This window comes from Miniopterus schreibersii (assembly GCF_964146895.1).
Source record: "Miniopterus schreibersii genome assembly, chromosome: 15".
Lineage (NCBI taxonomy): Eukaryota > Metazoa > Chordata > Mammalia > Chiroptera > Miniopteridae > Miniopterus > Miniopterus schreibersii.
In genome coordinates, this window is record NC_138115.1 from 17388245 (window position 1) to 17404050 (window position 15806).

The 15806-nt window shown below is 53.8% G+C and overlaps 1 protein-coding gene across 1 annotated transcript; it reads right to left on the reverse strand.

The window, feature by feature from the left end:
• Nucleotides 1-1063: 1063 nt before the first annotated feature.
• ITIH1 (inter-alpha-trypsin inhibitor heavy chain 1) lies at nucleotides 1064-14491 on the reverse strand. The gene is made up of 22 exons (XM_081160340.1): nucleotides 14348-14491; nucleotides 14101-14121; nucleotides 13618-13784; nucleotides 13083-13187; nucleotides 12554-12716; nucleotides 11884-11997; nucleotides 10474-10599; nucleotides 10272-10388; nucleotides 9238-9406; nucleotides 9032-9151; nucleotides 7914-8095; nucleotides 7449-7634; nucleotides 6249-6388; nucleotides 5581-5735; nucleotides 5466-5480; nucleotides 5078-5098; nucleotides 4597-4680; nucleotides 4375-4488; nucleotides 3144-3345; nucleotides 2134-2306; nucleotides 1486-1597; nucleotides 1064-1330 (listed from the first exon to the last, which is right to left on the reverse strand). The coding sequence occupies exons 1-22, from the start codon at nucleotides 14444-14446 to the stop codon at nucleotides 1201-1203; spliced, it is 2715 nt and encodes a 904-aa protein (XP_081016466.1). The 5' UTR covers nucleotides 14447-14491; the 3' UTR covers nucleotides 1064-1200.
• Nucleotides 14492-15806: the final 1315 nt, after the last annotated feature.

The following is a 15806-nucleotide window of genomic DNA, read 5'->3' on the forward strand; positions in this document are numbered from 1 at the left end:
GGGCCTGGGGCATTCGTGGAGCTCAACATTTGTTGATCTGGGACCTCATGGGCCTCATGGAACTGAACAGAAGCCAGCAGAAACCCTTTGGAAAGGAGTGGAGTCCCATCAACTTCCACCTGAAGGGCCAGCAGCTCCCTGAAGTGTAGGTTCACCTCCCTGCATCCTTTGACATTGCACTTTAACTGGGCCCAAGGCAAAGCCATGGAAAGGAAGGAACCCTGATGGAATATTCCAGGAATCAGTGTGAGGAGCCGGAGGGCTGCTGTTCCTGGCCCCTGAAATCACAGCTTCTGAGCAGTGGCCATTTCTGCCTTTGGGAAATACTCTCTCCCTGTCAGAGGTTGTAAACCCCACACTGGGCAATCACCATAAGGGTGGGGGGCAGGAACTGCCTCCTGAGGCCCCACCCCAGTGGGTGCAGCCTCCGGCTACTGCTAGCACTTCTTCAGGACCAAAGCCGATATATATTTCATGTTTCTTTCATACATTCACTTTAAGTGATACTTTGGAATATCTGGAACCAGATCCCATGAGGCTTTGGCTACCAGTTACCCAGCCTGAGTGGAATATTGATATGGGGGTAGTTACACACTCACCTGCTGACTCCAGACAGGATGGGTTCAAATCCCAGCTCTGCCACTTAGAAAATGAGTGATTTTGGACAAATTACCTAACCTTAGTTTCCTTAGCTATAAATGGGCCTGATAAAAGTCTCGCCTAGCGCTGCTGGGAGCATGGATTGAATTAATTCAACTAAGACACTTAGAACTGTGCCTGGCTACAGGAAGCACTGAGTCAGCAGTGGCTGTTGCTGGTCATTCCTGTGCATGTTGCTAGTGTCATTTGGTCCCTGAACCTGTGGGATGAGCTGTGTGCAGGGTACGCTCAGGGCATTCAGAGGGCAGGGGGCAGGTGGCGGCAGAGAACAGGGTGAGGTGCGGGTGAATTAATATGGGCTTCCTCCAGGCCTCCAGGTCTGCTGTGACCCCCGAGTCTTTCTGAGGGGCAGCATCTTGAATTGCCTCCCTGCCATTCTCCCTTCCAAAGAGCAGCCAGCCTGGGAGGGACATAATCTCTCTTTAATGGAAGTCATGGGTGCTTTCACACAGGGGACCCCTTGGACAGGGAGGTGTGGTCTGGGCAGCAGGTCAGGATGCTGTTCTCCTCCAGGACAGGACAGGCATGCTGGCTGGGGGCTCAGAAGATGTCAGGGACTATATAGTCAGTGTGAACACCATCGATCAGTCCTGCTCCATTGTTGTGGACGAACCAGCAGGTCACCTCGGCCCCGTGCCGGGGGTCCTTGCTGTAGTCTTTTTGCAAGCCCCTGGGGAGAGACAAGTCAACTTGGGATCGCCTTTTGGACCCAGCACAGCTACATCTCCCAGGAAGCCCACCCCACCCATGTGACACCAGGAGGAAGGCCTGGACCAACAATGGGCAATGTCAAGGACAGAGATGCTGGGAGAGTAGCCCACCCACCTGGTGACCGTAAGCCTGTGGTTCTTCACGACCATTGTGGCATCTGTTTTTGTGGAGTCAGAGCTGGGGTGGAGGTCAAACACTTGATAATCAAAGGGGTGAAAGAATTGTCCTGGAAAGGCACATTGGAGGCAGCAGTTACCGGCAGGGACCCTTGCTCATGCCTTGCATTTAGTGGTGCTCACTGGAGGTTTAAAGAGTTGCTGGAATATTTTCAAGGGCTTGACTGTTTCTGATAGATTTTGGCATCAAAGCCACTTGTTTAGTTCACCTTCTATAGAGAAGCAGATATACTGTCAAGTGGTTATACCTCCTGTCTTTTGGGGCCAATTCCAAAGGAATCTGGCTGGGAGAGAGGTTTGGTGGGTAGGTGCCCACAGAGAACAGGGTCTGCAGGTAGGTCACGAGGAGACGCAGTGTAGCTGATGACCCATCCCACCCAGGAGGTCTCTGGGAGCCCAGTTTCACTGTGTTTGATCGCAGCCTTTTTGAGGGACAAGACCCTCACCAGGACAAGCCCTCTTTGGATCTCTGAGCCTTGGAGGTCATGTTGGAGGTGAGCCTGTCCTGATGCCCAGCTGCAGAACTGACCAGTCCACTGGCTTCAAAGCCCCACCCCCACAGCTCTGCCCGCCTGCTCAGCCGTACCCAGCAGCCCATGTGTCCGCGCAGACATCCGGTGACTATCCAGCACGTAGAAGCCCAGGAAGTCCTGTTGGATGGCACTCCCCTTCCATACCCGGTGCAGGACGACCTCAAAGGTGCCTCCATCGTCCACAGACACCACCAGGTTTCTCTTCCTGTTGATGGTCACCACCACCCTGCAGGGGCCATGGGGACATGTGTAGCTGCACTGCACCCCTCTCCATTTAGCCACCCTTGTCCTCTGGACCCAGCTCTTATGACCCTCCTACTCTCACCCCCAGATGATTGGGTGTTACCTGCTCTATGCTTCTTCCCACATGTTGCTATTATATGTAAGGGTCCTTGCAGTGTGCTAGGGCCTGTGCCAAGCCTTTTAAGCAAACTGCATCATTCAGTTCTTGCTCTGATCCTGTGAGGACCGAAGCTCAGAGAAGTTAAGTAATTTGCCCAGGGTCACACAACTATAAACAGCAGAGCCAAGACTTAGACTCCAGCCTGTCTAATGTCAGAGTCTGTGTTCTTTAACTCCCACTTATCGCCTCTTCCTACAGCTCTGCTGCCCAGCATTGGGCACTGGTGCTCAGAGGAGTTTGTTGAGTGAATGAAGGTGTGAATGAAGGAACAAACATGAGATAAGGCAGGTACTGAAAGAGAAACCTGGAGAACTTTAGAGTTCAGCAGAGGAAGAGACTAGGAGTTCTTCCTGGAAGAGGTGGCCAGCTTTGTTTGGTGGATATAGGGTGGACTGCAGGGCGAGGGTGCCACGGGAACACAGGCATCCAGGCAGCTAGTCCAGAACATGTATCCAGAAATTGAGGGGAATGGGATTGTCCATAGGACCCTACACGTCTTCACAGCCCACCTGAAAGCCACGTGACATCATTCAATGACATGGCCTAGGGGACAAGGGCCCAGCAGGCTCCAGCAGCAGAACTGGCTCTGGGGCTTCTGTCTTGGCCCCCACCACACCTACCCCTGCCTCCCTGCCCAGACCCCAGTCTCAGCCTGGTTACCCATCCTGCCGCAGCGAAGCCTGGTCCCTCCAGGAGAACACAGGTCCATGGGAGCCAGAGTTCAGTGTGATGTTCTGAGGAGTCACTTCCAGCTGAAAGCCCGTTACAGGGTTTGCGATCCCCAGCCGTCCGAAGTACGTGGCCTCATGCTGCCCAGGGCTCCTGGCCTTGATGCCAATGAGCTGCCCATTCACTGAGAAGCCTGCAGTGGGGCAAGGGGCCATCCAGGTCAGAGGGGCCAGCTCTTGCTAGACACTCACCCAGCCCGCCTTTGCTCATGCCTCCTTCCTGGGAGATCCCCACACTCCACCCAGGCCAGGCCACCTTTAAGAGTCTTACCTCCCGAGGGGATCCTTCAGGACTGGTCCAGGCTACACACAACACTACCTCCCTTCTCTTCCCTCCTGCCACACTACCTATCCAGTATGTAGCCCTCAGGACTGGGCTCTGAAAGAGGTCTTGCAGGACTTGGCCTGCTCCTTTCTGTGACCCCTGTCCCTGACACAGGGGCAGGTCACAGTAGGTGCTGCAGACATTTGTGGGGCCTCTTCCTAGAGCCCTCCTCTGACCTGAGCAGCCAAAAGGCCCCTTCCCCACCTTTACTGTTCTAACACAGCAGACCTCATGCTCTGAAACTGTCATCTAAGAATTTGTTCACTTAATTGTCTCCTCTAAACTCCATGAGAGCAAGAACTTTGTCTCGGTTCTCGCTGTGTCCCTGGCCCCTAGCACACACTCAACAAACATTTGCAGATGGACTGACTGAACTGGAAGGACAGAAGTGACTGAGGAAGGGGAGGAAGACATTCCCATCACCTGAGCATTGCTGGGGAGATGGACTCTGAGGCTCCCTCAGACATGCTGGGGAGAAAGGCAGGACAGCTGCATAATTTGCAGGACTCAGTACAAAATGAAAATGAGGGGCTTCTTGTTTAAAAATAGTTAAGAATTTCAAGACAGCAACAGGAGACCATTAAACCAAGCCTGGGACCCTTCTACACATGGGGTCCTGAGCGCCTGTATGGTCACCTGCCCATGAAGCAGCCCTGTACAGGGCCCAGGTAGGTGGAGAGGGTGAGAAAAAGGCAAGTTGAGGCCAGCCAGGTGACAGAAGGGTGCACAGGGTGTAGGAAGTGGAGGCCCCAGCCATCATCTTGTCCGTGGCCCAATGTTGAGGGGCAGGGGAGCCCAGGCCCTGCCCTGTCTGGTGGAGGGCATGTTGTCACTATACCTGTGTTGGGGTCCTGCACCAGATTCAGGATCACACCAGGCTCTTCATTGATGTTGAAGCACAGGGTGTCCTCTTTCTGGGGCACGTGGATGATGAAGTGAGGGTCAGTGTCCACTGGGGGCACAGCATGGAGTCCATTAGATCGAGCATTGGACAGATGAAGCTGGCCGGGGGCAAGGGTTCAGTCAGGCAGGGCGTCCCTCAGACCTGCCGAGGACTCACCACTGGTGACTGGGTTTGGCACCGGCTTGACATAGGAGCTGGGCTGAGTCGGAGAAGGCTTCTGCTGGGCCGAAAGCACGAACGCTGACCGGCGAGAGCGAATGGCGTTTAGAAGGAAGGTGGCTGGGCTTCCCCGGAGCTGCTGGCTCCTCTTCCAAGGCCCCTCCCACCCCTAGGCCACCCGAGCAGGAGTGGACACAGAGCCCTTGATGCCTCTTGGGAGGTGGGAAAGGAAGTTTGGCCCAGCCCAGTGGGCCAACTTGTTCTGTCTCCCATGGGGACCTGGTGGGGCTGGTGGCAAAAGGGTCTTGTCTGAGGACTCCCAGGGAAAGGCAGTGAGGAGAGCTAGAGCAGAGGAAGGAAGCCCTGGGCTGCTGTTTCCTCATCAGGCAAAACCCAGGCCTGAAGGCACAGCCTCAGGGACAGTAATGTGTAGAGGAGAGAGGTAGAGATGTGTGTCATCAAGATGACTGCCACTTACACTTTCTGCGTCCCAGCATCTCTGTGGAGGACAATGACAGTGTCACCCTTGCTGCCCCACACAACAGGCATGCACCCCTTATTGTCCAAGTGCACCCTGGGCCAGTTCTCCTCCTGGGGGTCCCAGCCCTCCTCGGTGCCCAGGCCTCTTCACAGACACGTGCTCACATGAGGGCCCCAAAGGAGGCCAGCAGGGGTTCAGGCTGTGCCAGGATACAGCAACTAGTTTGTGGCGAAGTGGGCAAGGTCATCTCGGGGAAGAAGAGACCACGAAGGGCTGGAGGCAGGGAGATGGGGGTGGGGAGTTGCCTGCCTGAGTTCTGGAGCGCATGCTACTTGCTCAGCCTCTGGAAGCCCCTTGAGAAAACCAACGTGGTTTAAAAACTCACCCAAGGGCAGAGACTCTGGAAGGGAGAGAAAGGAAGGAGAATGGAAGCCCAGGAGGGTTTTGGCCCTCAGGAGCTTCCCCAAGGCCCACAGCCTCCCCTCCTGCAGAGACCATACCTTCCGGTGGCTTGTCAATGACAGGCTCCAGGCCGTCCTTGTCTACCAAGCCCCTCATGGTCATGGAGGTCAGCGGGGTCACAAATTGATAGGCCAGCGACATCTGCAGGATCTCGGCCAACAGTTTGGCCTTTTCCTCCCCCTTCAACTTCAACCTGTGGGACAGAAACCTGCTCCAAGCCTGGCAACTTGGCCAACGATGGGCTTGCCCTTCCTTGTCCTTCACTCATCTGGTCACTCATTCACCAAACATGTCCTGAGCACCTGCAGTGTCCTCGGTCAGTGGCTGTCATCAAGGACCTCATGACTTAAAGACCTCCACCCAGAAAGCCTGGAGATTTGACAGGGCTGAGGGATGTGCCTTAGAAATACTCCAAGGATTGAACAGCTATGAGATTCTGGGCAAGTGGTCTCACCTCTCTGAGCCTCAGTTTGCTCATCTGTTAAGTGGGGATAATGACATTTGCCCACATGTTGTGAGGATTAAATGAATGTGCCTGGACACGGTAGCCCCATGGTAAAGAGTGGACTGTCCTGTGGCCCCAGGGGGCCCTGCCCACACTAGTGACTGGTTAGTATTAACTCAGTGAGCAAAGCAGGACAGTGAATCTGAGAGTAAGGGGAACTCTGGGGTGGAAGTGCCTGCTGGGCAGCTGCAGGGGTCATACTGCTTGGCCAGCAGCTCCTGGATGGTGAGGTAGGCCCAGAGGCGTTCCACATGGTTCTCCAGGATGTGGCCCCGCTCTTGGAGCAGTCTCTTCATCTCTTCTTCATCCACCAGGCAGGTTGTCTTGAAATCTTGGCCCTCCTGAGGGTTGTGATGGGGAGACGGGTCGTGAGCTGTGAGGAGCACAGCCGCTGGCTGGTGCTCGAGGCTCCCAGGAGCCCCACCCTTGTCTGGCCTCTACAGCTTCCTTCTCAGCAGCCTCCTTCCCTAAGCCTGCTCTTCTCACCCCCATCCGGCCGCTCTCTCCACAAAAGCTTGCTGAGCACCCTCTGGGAGCCACACTGCCCTAGGTCCTGGGCATCCCAGGGATAGGAGAACCAGGCTCTAACCTCATGGGATTACTCTCTTTCATGGATGCCAACAAGCACCCCGCTGCTTCCACCATGCCCTGCTCCCCCAAACATCTGCCATGCCCCCAGTGGGCTGCACCATTCAACCTGCCACAGCACACAGATGTGCCTTCTCTCCCCAGCTACAACAATGGGCAACACTTCCTAATGGTGCCCCATGCACCAGACACTGCATCAGCATATTATGTGGATTACTCCATTTACTCCACATAGCTCTCCAATGTAGTGTTACTCCCATAGTACAGAAAGGAAACTTAGATCTAGAGAGCTGAATCCATTTGCTCAAGGTCACCCAGCTAGTCAGGGTGGAGCCAGGGTCCAGCTCAGCTCTCCTCTCTCAAAGCCTGCGTTCTGCACCTTCAACCACACTGCAAGGCTTGAGTCCACACCCTGCAGGGCATCCTGACCCTCAGCGTGCACAGGAACACATTGCTCTGCACCTTGACAAAAGTGGGGTGCATAGTAGGTGTTGAGGAAACGCGGTTCAAGCAAAAAGGAAGGGGCTGGCCTCTTGTTCTCTCGTGCCTGGCAGAAAATGGTGTGAGGAGTAATAGGTGGTCCATTTGGGGCCAAGGGACTACAATCAAGGCCATGTTGGCCCCATACCATCCTGTCCCTGGGACACCTTCATGGAAGAATATTCAGGCCTGGGGGTGGGTGGCATGATGCAGGGGTGGGGGCACTACTCTGGGGAAAGAGGGGCCCCTGTGGCGGGTAGGAATGGGGAGCAGTGTAGGTGTGTACCCTCTGAGTACTGCAGGGCCTCTCCACCCTCCAAGGCAACTATTTACCCCATGGGCCTGCACATCTGCCTTGAAGCTGTGCAGTCTGTTTTCAGCGATGCGTCCAGCCACCACGATCTCGGAACCTTCATAGTACTGCTTATGGATGTGCTGGGTCAGGGCCGAGACAGTGTCCTTGGGGTATTGCAACTCCACATCCACCAGCAGGGGTTTGGCTACCTGGTCATAGAAACCCTGCAGGGGCGGGAGGTGCAACTTCAGAACTGATGGGTTACCCTGGGCTCCCAATGGGAAAGCCACTCACAAAGTGGGGTGTTGGGATCCATACTTTATAGAAGGAACCATAGGCTCTGAAGGGTTAAGGAACTGGCATGAGGCACACAGTTCATTGAAACCCATGCCAAAGTTTTATCTGCTCCTCTAGGCTGATGGGCAAATGGCTGCCAAGGCGGGGCGCCCCGTGGGCTGCGGTTGGTGGTGCACTGGGAGACCGGGCGGGGTGGGGGAGGAGACCTGCAGCTGCTGGGTGGCGTCGTGGTCCTCATAGATTCTCTGGGCCCGTCCATTGTTCTCCATGGACAGGACCTCCAGGAAGCTGAAGTCCACGTTGTTGCCGAAGCCCAAGTTGTAGAGCGGGAACCTGCCCCCGATGGCATTGCGGACATTCTTGAGGATTTCGGAACGGTCCGTCACCCCTGCAGTCACATACCCAGGCAGTGACTGGATACCAGCTCACAGACATGTGGAGCACCAGGGGACGTTGAGGCACACTCCCTGGGGCCCAAGCCTCCCATCTGAGACCATCTCCAGCTCCCGCAGGCATCTTGAGGTAATGCCTCCTGCTGGCTAACCTGGGAACCGCAACAGCTGCTAACAGCACCTTGCCCATCCATGTGCCTCTATCACAAGCAGGTCTGATTCTGTTCTAAACCCTCCCATAGCTCCGTGCTGTGGCTGTGAGGCCCTGCTGACCTTTCCACCCCTGTTTCACCTATTCTGCATATGCCTGTGGTTTCCAGGCAGGCCCTGCCCATGCACACACCTTTTTATTGCTTAAGCCGCCCCCTCTGCCAGGATCCCTCCTGCTTCTCCTCAACTCTTTCCAGACTGAGCTCAACAGTCACTCCCTCCAGGAGGCTTTCTGGGAATTTTCGGGGCTGGGTGCCCCTCATCTGTGGTCCCACAGCCTCCCAGCACCCTGTTCTTTCAGGGTCCTTGATAGAGCTTCTGTTCCTGGATCTGCCTCCCCCACGGACCCTGGGGTCCTCAACGACAGAGCTATGTCTTATTCTCTTGGTATCTCTTCTCGGTCCCTAGTCCTGTGCTTGGCACACAGTTGATGCTGAATATATAGTTCATTAAATTCAACCTAGGAATCCTGCCCATCCTCCTGGGCCCTGTGCAGTGCTGTATCATGCAGAAACGTCCCCGATTTCCCAGCTCAGGACAGAAGCCTTGAAGATCCTGCAGACTTTATGGTCTGAAGTCCGTTTTTAGATCAGTGTTTGCCTTTGCCCTGAGCCTTTCTGACCCCCAACAGTATCCCCAGTGCTTGGGTTTCTAAGTGCAGCTTGAATGCCTTCAGTAATGAAGAGATCAGTACCTCCCAAGGTAGTCCTCGAGGTGCTTACCCTCTGTGGGCTCGCCATCTGTCAACATGATAAGAATTGGGGCATGGTTGCTGATTCCTGGGAAGCTTCCCTGATTCAAGATCTCAATTCCCCGGAGCAAACCTCCATTCAGGTTTGTGGCTACAGAGGAGAGAAAGCAGACCAGTATGTTCTCATTCTTAGGGGACAGAGACAACACCAAGGTGGCCCGAGACACCTGCCCTTACACCCGTCCAGGGAGAATCTCCACACGTATTCCTGAGCTGCTTGCAGATTGGCAGCGGATGCCGGCACCAGTGAGCCCTTCCACGATTGCACTCGAGACCCAAAGAGGACCAAGTCGAAGTAGTCCCCTGGCGGAATCTCCTCTAGGATTTTAAGGAGTGCCTCCTTCGTCTGCAAGGACAGGACAGTCAGTGGAAGGACAGAGCTCCAGGATGGTGGCTTCTGTTTGTGCCAGATACCCATTTCAGGGACCACCAGGGCAGAGGTACATGGTAAACAAGCAGGAGGGGATGGCCAGCTGGTGCCAGGAAAGAGCATCCTGCAGGGCCCGGGGTTGGTGATGGGGGAGGGGGAAGACAAAGGTGCCCAGTGTGGAGAGAAGAAATGACCAGGAGTTTCAGGTAGGTGGGATTCAGAAAGAGAACCCAGGGGGCTGAGTTCCTAAAACTGCTCCTTCTGCCCTGGTCGGGTAGCTCAGTTGGTTATACTGTCGTCCCAATATGCTAAGGTTGTGGGTTTGATCTCCAGTCAGGGCACATAGAAGAAGAAACCAATGAATGCATAAATAAGTGGAACAACAAATCGGTGTCTCTCTCTCTCTCCTTCTCTCTCTAAAAGCCAATAAAAACAAAAAACTCCACTCATCCAGCTGTGGTTCCGCTGTACCATGGACAAGACACTTAAGAGCACTGTGAGCCATGGCTGTGGCCCTGTTGCAAGATGCCTCCCCAAGGACCCCCATAATTATCCCCAGGTTTCATCTTCTAAGCACTCCCTCATTGATACCCACGACCCTGTGCGCACTATTATTATTCCCACTTAGCCACCAAGAGAAGTGAACGCACTTGCCCACAGTTGCACAGGAAAGAAGTGGCAGATTCCAGAACCCCGAACCACTGGAATTTCCCTTTAAGTCACCCTGCTCTGATCGGGAACAGAAATCCCAAACCCAGACCCTGGCAGCAAAACGAGCGTGGTGTGGGTATCAGGGCTGGAGAAGCTTCCGCTGGGTGAACTGTTTAAAGGCGCGGTTTACCTGCTTTATTTTCTGGCCTTCCATGGAGCCGCTGATGTCAATTACAAAAACCAGGTTCTTGTTCAGGTTCGTCAAGTTTTGGGGGGCAAAGAAGTGGGCAAAGTAGTTATTGGCGACCTGAAACACAAAGGAACAAGTGAGGCCTCCCTCACAAGCTCCCCTGCCCACTCTCTGAGTCTTGGGCCAGAAGCTTTGAGCTCACCAGGAGGTCGCAGGGCTTGTTTCGATTGACATCATAGGTCACCGTGAATTCCCCATCCAGCAAGGTCGTAGAGCATGTGGGACAGGATTGCTGCTGACCCACAGAAGGGCGGAAAAACACATGCCCCTGGAACCATCAAAGGTGTGAGGCATTACTGGTTTGTGCGTCGCAAATAGGATGTTTGCAAGGACAACGGGGGGAGGGGGGGAGAGGGAGAGAGAGTGTGTGTTGTACAGGCATAGAAATGAGTCAGGTGGGGCCCTCAGCCAGCTGCTGAGAGTAACACCTATAGGTGGTAGGAAAGAAAACCTGTTCCTTTGCTTATATGCTTCTGAATCTTTGGGGTTTTCTTTAATAAGTACCACCACTTTGGGTACAAATTAAAAGCAAATTAACAGCAATATGAGAGCATGAGAGTATCAGCTGATTCAAACTATGGAGTAAAAAAGTAAGGCTACAGCACTGTGCTGGAAAATAGAACCCACCTGGACAATCAAAGAGCAGAGACTGGAAGGAAGGGCCCAGAGTGGGAGCTGAGGTCTGGACTGACTCGGTGTTGGTGCTCAGGGAAATGAGGGATGGTTTTTACTCAGTACTTTTCTATACATCTGTACTTTCAACATTTTCTTTAAAGACTTTTTTATTTTTAGTTTTTGTTTGTTTATAAAAATAAGATGTGTATTAAAAAAAAACTTGACAAGAATTGCTAGGAAGACAAAGACCCATCCCTTTGGTCCCCTGCTGAAAGCAAGCAAGTTTGCTGACTCTGGGGTGTCACATTTTGTTTAAAAGGACCCCCCCCCAAAACTATAAAAAACATTTATTTTAAATGAACCATTATGAATCACTAAAGGTTGCTCCTGGCTCCAGTTGAGGGTAAGTTAGAAAGCAGGGCACTAGCTAGGTATTACCCACCATATGCCATACTCCTCCAGGACTGGGGAGGGGGCAGGCAGGAGGATCTGGGATTCCTGCAAGTGGGTGGTGAGTGACAAGTGGTAAGTGGCTGGGTAGGCCAAAGACCTCTCCAAACTTAATTATGTTTCCAAGAACACTGGAGCTTGTAATCCTAACCTCAACAGCATCTCACATTTGCTCATGTGCCCTGAATGCTTTCCTATGGGCAAAGAGGAAACTGCGGCTCAAGAAAGCCAATAACTCACCCCAGACCATATAGTCACCATGGGCACCTGCCCCAGCCTCAGCATGCAGGCTTTTGCTAAGTTACTGAGAACCAGGAGTGCCAAGTTCCCCTGGGATGCCAACCAGAAAACACCTGCCTCTCTCACCCCTATGGAAGCCTGAAGTACTTGCCTGGTTCCCAGGCCAAGCTTGGACACTCCATAAGGGATTGGGCCAGGTTAAGAAGTCCCAGAGAGCCTGCCACCACCCCCCAGCCATGCCACACACCTCTTTGCCTGAGAAGGACTTCTTGATGAGTTGAGTCTCCAGTTCCTTGGGGAGGAAGGAGGTCTTGGCATCCAGCTTACTGATCCCCTGGGGCTCGAAGATGTCCACGTCAATCTGCATCATTAAAGAAATTCCTGCACTAAGGCTCCCATTTGGGCCATCATCAAGTCTCAACCAGGAGCCAACATGTGTCCTGGTCACCTACTGCGTGCAGCACCCACCCAGACCTCAACAAAGGGCGTGGCAAGTTGTAGACACTCCAAAAATATTGGCTAAATGAAGCTGTCCATGCCTACACCCCTCAACTCAGCCACCACGGAGGCACCAGAGAAATCACAGTCCCTTAGGCTGCCCAGGACTTTCCAGTTTACAAACTACCTGGGCATCATTATCTCCTGTGATCCTTGTGGCAGTCCTGGGACAAACAGGAACCCCCATTTAATAGATGAGCAGGCCAAGGCTCAGAGAGGAGGCTGGAAGGTTCAGCGAGCTCCCTGCCCACGGGGAGCCATCAGAGCCCACCCTGAGGAGTCAGTCCCCTTCTCTGTGTGCTCAGGTCTGGGATGGCACGCGATGGGTGCTGAGCTAATGCCTAGAGCCACAGCGAGGCAGAAGCAGGAGGCCTGCTCCCGAGACCGTTACCTGGAACTGGTGGGCACCAGCAACCTACCTCAAAGTGATGCACCAGCTGCTTGGGCTTGACTTTGATGACGATGTCATACTGCATAAGCTTTCGCTTCAGCACCTCCTCGTAGGTCAGCCGGAACATGGCCTTTCTGCCGGGCCCGATGGTGAGGAGGATGGTAAACTGCTCCATCGTTCTTCCCGAGGCCCTACACATGCCACCAGAGGCAAGAACACAGACAAATGGTAAGTGACATGTGGGTCCTTGTCACCTAAAGCATGGGCCTCAGAATCAAGTTCTCTTATTTTAGTGCTGCGCCCCTGGATCTTTGACCTGCCCCCTTATCTATGCTGGCTGGTCAGAGCCAGGGTCCGAGGACACGGCCCCACTTCTCCTGCAGGCTGGCCTGGGAGACGGGCAAGCCAGCACCAGCCTTGTCCAGGGCACCTGTGCTGGCATTTGGGTTTGGGCAGTTTGCTCACTTCGCATCAGCCTGGGGCTGCTCTCCACCCAAGGCCACCTGTCGCGAGGGGAGGACCGCCTCAGAGACCGGGCCAGCAGGGCTCAGACTCACCTGACGACGCCAGCAAGCTCTCCGGTGATGGCCGCCTTGCGGTACTGCTTCCATGCAGTCGCTTTGTCCTTTATGTTCCCGATGAACGCGTTTCCATTTGTTGTGCTGCAGGGAGGAAGAAGCCCTCAGGGGAGGAGCCCTTTCCTGACCACGCAGATCCTTCCTATTGGAGGTGTTTTCAGCCCAGATCCTGGGAAAGCCCTGTCCAGGTGGCCGCCCATGGGAGGGTGTCTCCCGCTGGCCTCCCTCCGCCCACAGGGTTGCTCGGCGGCCCCTCAGCAGTGAGGTGAGCGGCTACAGCCAGAGCCCGGAAAGAAGTCGTGGACACCAGCTTTTGCTCTTTGGGTCCTAGGCTGAAATCATGGTCAGCCCAGAACCGACCTATGAGACTGTTCCTCCCTTCGGAGCTGGAAATGGCCTGTGGCCCTTTGGGGAATGAGGAGATGGTGCACTGTCTGGCCACTTTGAGCCATGGTCTTGGGCTGGGCCAGGTGAAGGGACAGTTCTGGGTGTGGGAGTCAGGCAGGGCACGCACATGGCAAAGTCACTGATGAAGGCTGTCTTGGGGATCTCCACATCGAAGGCCACTTCCTTGGCTTCATTGGCACTGTTGATCACTTGGCTGGTGATGACATAGTGGGCGAAGCGAGAGGTGACTTTGCAGTTGACTTTCAAACTCTGGATGATCACGCCGTCGACAGTCTAAAGTGAGACGTGAGGGCACTGTGGCCTGGGATGGGGGCCTTGAGCCCATGAGAGACCTTGTGTCGTATTGAGGTCAGCACCCAGTTCTTACTGACACAAGGTACCTGAAGACCAGACCTCCCAGGGAGACCCATTTGTTCTCTCCGCCTGAGACCAAGCAGTTGGGCATCAGGTGGGGTGGGAGAGTCCCATTTCTAGGAGATGGGAGTCCCTCTACCCAGAGTGCTAACAGAGGGGCACCCCCCCTGGGGATGGGGAAAGCGAGGCTATAATAGTGGCCCCACCACAGACTCCTTTACAGAGACTCACTCACTGTGTCCACAGCCTGTCGCTTCTGTAAAACAAACCAAGGTCAATGTGAGTGTGAATGCCCAGGCGACCACGGCTTTTTGTTAACGTATGGGACTGGGACACAGCCTGTATCCCCTGCCCCTTGGCCTCACTCTCCGGTCAGAGTTGGTCAAGGTGACTGAGGGTAGCCCCACTCCTTGAGGTGAGGGTCCTGTGTCCCCCTCCCAGGCCCAGCTGCCTGTTTCTGCCCCGAGGATTTACCCACATACCTCGCTGCTTTTGAGCCTTTTGGGTGAACCCTGAGCAGTCACAGCCTGCAGGGTGAGGAGGGACACCAGGGACAGGTACAGCAGCCCCCGCAGTCCCATGGTGCCGTCCACGTTCTCAAGGCTCCCGCTGCCTTGTCTCTTCACTCAGACCATCAATCAATAAAGTGCTCGATAAACATGGATTAAACATTAGACAAGATGACGGTAAATATTACAGTTTGGGGGATCAAAAACTGACAGTAAAGCTTTCTCCTTGGGGGGATTCCCAGCTGTGTAAACTCCTGACCAGACTCAGACTGCTTGTCTAATCGTGGGTCTGGCACAGGTGGTACCGTGACATGTGTCAAGAAACCACAGTTAAAAATGGATTTCTAAACTTTGTTAAGTGTTACTTTCAAAATTCTTTAAGTACCAACAAACTTTTCAGACAGTCACACTTTGACCAGGGAGGCCTGTGGCTTAGAAAGTATCTGCCCCGTTTCTGATGGCACCAACCCTAGCAGTTCTGCCAGAGGCCGTCTGTGCAGTCCCAGGGGATGCGTAACGGGTGACCCATGCTTTAGGACAGTTGCTTCATCTCTTTGGACCTTCTCGCCCAGCTTTGGAAAGAAGAACAGAAGTAGCCCCAGCATCCTGCCACCTGAGCAGGAGATGACAATGAATCAACTTTTCATAATGGACGGCTGATCGTGTGGCATGAATTGCTCTACTCCTCTTATTGTCTAATTTTATCCTCATGGTGTCCCTGAATGTTCCTCATAGGGGGGGCCTCTGAGCCTGTGAGAGACTTCTGTGTGGCCTTGGGGCTCAGCTCTGAGCTGTGATGCAAGGGGCCAGCAAGTGACAGAGCCGGTATCCAAACTCAGATCTTTCAGACTCCAAAGTTCAAGCCTATCGTGTAATCACAGAAATGCCCTCTGTATTATTAGGAAGAAGGGAAAAGCAGAGTCGAAGACTCCAAAGACCCTTCTTTTACCTCCAATTTCTTAATTTTTATGCCCAAACCCTCCCTGTCTCCTACAAACCACAGCACGCTGGACTGACATTGCCCCTGGTCAATCCAATCCAGGGCCTGGGTGGAATGTACTGGCTGCTGTGACCCTGATGTAGTGAGGGGGGCCCAGAGGCCTCTTTCATCTCTGTTTGCTTGTCCTGGACTTTGTCTCACAGAGCAGCTTCTGGGAAAGGTTTATTGTTTCCAGGCCAGAATGACCTTTTGGCCTATTTTCTGGCCTTTGTAAAAGATGAGCTGGACCAACACAAAACTTTTGTACATCTGAAGTTCTGTTTCCCTGTACCAGTGTGGAACAAACCCTGTGGTAGGTTGGGCACAGTGCCAAGCACTGGGGCACCACAGTAATGAAACTTAAGCGCCTCTCTGTGTTGAGTGAGCTGATGCTTGGGAAAAGGAGTCAGATAAGTCAAAGGAAGACACAGTGAATCCAAAAAGTGGTCAGAA